Source organism: Coptis chinensis, chromosome 6, assembly GCF_015680905.1.
Source record: "Coptis chinensis isolate HL-2020 chromosome 6, ASM1568090v1, whole genome shotgun sequence".
Classification (NCBI taxonomy): domain Eukaryota; kingdom Viridiplantae; phylum Streptophyta; class Magnoliopsida; order Ranunculales; family Ranunculaceae; genus Coptis; species Coptis chinensis.
Genome location: NC_141461.1, coordinates 18,884,536 through 18,888,671, shown reverse-complemented (window position 1 = coordinate 18,888,671; position 4,136 = coordinate 18,884,536). Strand labels below are relative to the sequence as shown.

Sequence of the window (4,136 nt, the reverse complement as noted above, 5' to 3'; positions counted from 1 at the left end):
CTATTCATATTTAGCTACAATTGCTTCTTATTTTAGCTCTAAAACCCTCTGCGCATGAGGATTGAGTTTGTCAAGTGACATTGCCAACAACTTAACCTCATTTTCCTCCTCTCTAACACAGAGTTTTTCTTGCTTCAATTCAAAAATAACTTTGTATCTGTCTTCTCTTGCTTCAATTTCATCATAACTTGCTATTGCTAATTTAGAATCTCTTCTCTATGTCTTCGGTTTTTAAAAGACTCAACAAAAGCATCCAGATTTTTAGCAGCTAGTGGATGCAACATTACCATCGATAATAAAAACAACTTTCATGTTCTTCTTGATTTCTTTGCTCTGCTTCCTGCCAATGGACCTCTCCAAGAAACCTTCAATACTACTAGTAGGGCAGGGATCGGGTCGGGTTCGGGTCAGATATAGCTATATCCGAATCCGAATCCGAATAGTTTTACAATATCTAAACCCGAACCTGAATAAAACCGAAATTTAATATCCAAACCTGACCGACCCGATCGGATAACACTAGAAATTCAAAAAAAAACCCAAAAATTATATTCGAACCCGACCCGAATAAATAAACGGATATAAAAATGCACCCGAACCTATTGTATTCGATAATCGGGTCGGATTCAGGTCTACCCGACCCAATCCCTTCCCTAACTACTAGGGTCGTATTTCGAATAAAGTGAAGGGCCAAACTCAGAAGTTAGGGGAAAGTGAGGCATTGAGGGGGTTGATGGTGAAGAATCAAAGCCTTTTAGATCTCTAGATCTTACTTTCTTTCTTGGTCTTGGTGCAAGAGTTTCGTTGCGTAACTGAGTTCTTTGCCACTTCGGCGTATCTTTGACTAGGATATAACAATCTTGCCATGTCCATGGTTTCCCAGTGGTTACCGCATAAGTTGTTGTCGTATCTTTAAGCTACGTTTATAAAAAACAAAACAAAAAAAAAAACAAAATCGATCAATATCAAATAGTCTATAGTAAAAGCATAAAGAAAACGGAATATAAATTAAAGAAGTTTGTCGAAACTTACAATGTCCTCACGTCCCCACCTGCTTGGAGGTTATTCTTCAAGTTTTCTTAGTATGACATGATATTTGTTCAAGAACGGTAAAAAAAATGACCAACATGTTGTAAGACTGCTTTCCACTTACGGTTTTTGTCTAACGGTTTTTATCAAAACCTTGAATTTGATTCATCTTAACTATAATTCGTTTCCAATAATCTCAATCCACGCTCTAGTAAGAGCAATGTTTTCTTCATTTGTCCAACTTGAACCCTACTACTTTTTTTTTGTGACATTGAGAGTAGTTGTGTGTGAAATGGTTGAGTGTATGTAAAATGAAGAAATGAGTGTAGATATATGGAGGTAAAATTCCGGCCGTTTTTTGCCCGGCGCACAACATTACCACTGTCGCACCACATCTGCCTCCAAAACCGCAAATTTGCCTCCACAAATACGGCTAGACAATTGATGTCTCCACATTTGCCTCCACCTAAAAATGGGTTTTGATGAAATTCCAAATAATGGAGGCAAATATGCAGTTTATGCCTCAACCTAGAGATTCTCTTATACCGACCAGGCCACTGGTATATATGCAAGTGTCTTGCATGTTGTGTAAAAATTGGCCCAAATAATTTTGTCACGTTTCGTTTGATTTTGGGTGAGGCTCTTTTTTAGGAAAAAGACAAGGGCGGCTTCTCCAGTTAGCTCCCCACGCCCTCATTATAACGAAGTATAGTATAGTCGGCATAGATAGTGGTACATCATAAAGTTATATTATCGAAAAAAAAAACCATAATAAAGTTATACAACTTTAGAAGAACAAAGTAGACGTTTACAATTCAGATTTGAGAGAGAGCATTCACCATTTTTGGATGCGGTTTACACGTAACAACCAAGGGCATAGCCTTGGGCATGGTGACCCCCGTGTTTTTTTCGTTCATCTCCACTTGCTCTTCCCCAACTCTTTCCCACTCAAAGCACTGAATAAGTGTACCCAAAGCCAAGGCCAACATACGGATAGCCATACCAGCTCCAGGGCAACCTCTTCTCCCAAGACCAAATGGACTAAACTTGACCCCCAATTCCTTTTCACCTTGTACACCTTCAAACCTCTCAGGCATGAACTTTGTAGGCTCTACCCACACCTTGGGATCCCTATGAATGGCCCAAATGTTGGCGAATAAGATTGTTCCACGTGGTATCCTGTATCCTCCAACTATGCACTCTTCTGATGACACATGAGGTAGTAGAAGTGGAGTTGGTGGATATAATCTTAGTGTCTCATTGACGATGCAATGGATGTAGGGAAGCTTGGCAAGATCATAATTATCAAGTACGCGGCCTTGTGCGTGGTTGTCTATCTCTGATCGCGCTTTATGTAGTATATCTGGATTGTTGACTAAAAGGGAAAATGCCCATTCCAACGTTAAGGACGTTGTGTCTGTCCCAGCTGCGAACAGAAGCTACACATAGATGCAATTACCAATCTAGAAATTAGGTAAAAATGTAAAATCAAGGTCCTACAACAATGTTGGTTCTTCAAATCCATTAATAATAATCAACCCCTTACACAGATACAGACAAAAAATATGAAATGATAGATGCTTACCAAAATAATTCCTTTGATGATTTCATCCGAGTAATGTTCAGGTTCTGCTTCTTGGATGGATAAGAGAGCATCAAGTATAGTTGTCTTGCTCATTTCTTCTGCTATTGATGTAGTAGATGACCTAATATTCTTTCGCCGATAGTCATCGATCATTTCTTGCAAAAATGAGTCTCGCATTTTCTGCAAGTTAATTACAAATTTCTCCTCCCTCCCATAAAGTCCAATCCACCTTAAAATAGGCAAGAAATCCTCCATATTTAATAACTGCCTAGGCATAAAGCACTCTTTAAGATGAACATGAAGCCGTTTCTGTTCATCAAGACCCATGCACTCCTCGAAACATCTCTTACCAGCTACCATCCTCATCATAACATTAAACATTAGCTTAGAAAACATCAACTTTAAATTAAAATGGTGCAATCCACGCTTGGAACTTTGGAACAAATTTTTAATAAGACAATGGATTTCCTCTCTACGTATGGTGGAAGACATTTGTAGACTCTTTGATGAGAAGATTTCAATGGTAGTGATGCGACGGATGTTACGCCATAGATCACCATATGGAGCGAATGCAACGGTGGTGTAATTGTAATTTAAATGGCCTACAGTAACTGTATGAGGACGGTTTGCAAAGACGATATCGTTCTTGGTGAAGCATTCTTCTACCAAAGATAGGGAAGATATTAAGAGGATACGCCTTGCTCCAAATTTTAGGAACAAGACTGGACCATATTTGTCTGATAGAGTCTGTAATGTTCTATTGAGGGGCTGCTTGAAAAGGTGAAGGTGGCCTAGAATTGGAATAGCAAATGGACTTGGTGGAAGGTTCTTATTTGCTTGTAATAACAACTTTCTCATAAAGATGATGAACAAGGTGAGCAAGAAGTAGTACAGAAGCTCCATAATAAAGCAAAGGAAATAGATGAACCAAATGCAGCTAGTTATTAGAGTTAGGATATTTGCTGCTAGTTAGCGTTAGAAACTTTATATAAAATGGTTTCTGGAAAAGAACTTGTAATATGAGCCAGGCCACAAGTAGCCTTTATTTTGCAGAGCAACACGAGCGGCAGGATGATAATGTCATGTATCTTAAGGCAGCATGGACATTTGGATGAGGGGCATTGTGGATTTTTCATTACCACTTGACGTAAGGAAGTATGTCAAGAGATTTATGTAAGCAAGTATGTCAGTGTATACTGTATAGTGCTGAGTCATTGCTGCATGGTCTATCAAACTTTTTTATTCATGCTGCAGCTATACGACAATTATTTCTCTAGCTTTCTTCAGTTTCTTGGACCAAGAAAGTTGACCTGTCCCAGTCTCATGGTCGACGGGAGTTTTGTTTGTCAATCACCCACAGTATTTTTTTCTGATGCTAAATTGATTGTGTACAAGTACGTTTGAATCCCACCAAGTGGTCGATTGGGTTTTTTTTTTTTATTATGTAATTATATGAAGGGCGAAGTGAGCCTTCATGCTAGAGACATAGTGCTGCTACGATGGGTGAACCGAAGAACGAAAG

At 38.9% G+C, this 4,136-nt stretch overlaps 1 protein-coding gene across 1 annotated transcript; it reads right to left on the bottom strand.

Moving 5' to 3' along the window:
• Positions 1–1,754: 1,754 nt before the first annotated feature.
• LOC147491936 (cytochrome P450 81Q32-like) lies at positions 1,755–3,595 on the bottom strand. The gene is made up of 2 exons (XM_086569044.1): positions 2,615–3,595; positions 1,755–2,468 (listed from the first exon to the last, which is right to left on the bottom strand). Exons 1-2 carry the CDS (start codon positions 3,515–3,517, stop codon positions 1,845–1,847), a joined length of 1,527 nt encoding a protein of 508 aa, XP_086425170.1. The 5' UTR covers positions 3,518–3,595; the 3' UTR covers positions 1,755–1,844.
• Between the last annotated feature and the right edge of the window lie 541 nt (positions 3,596–4,136).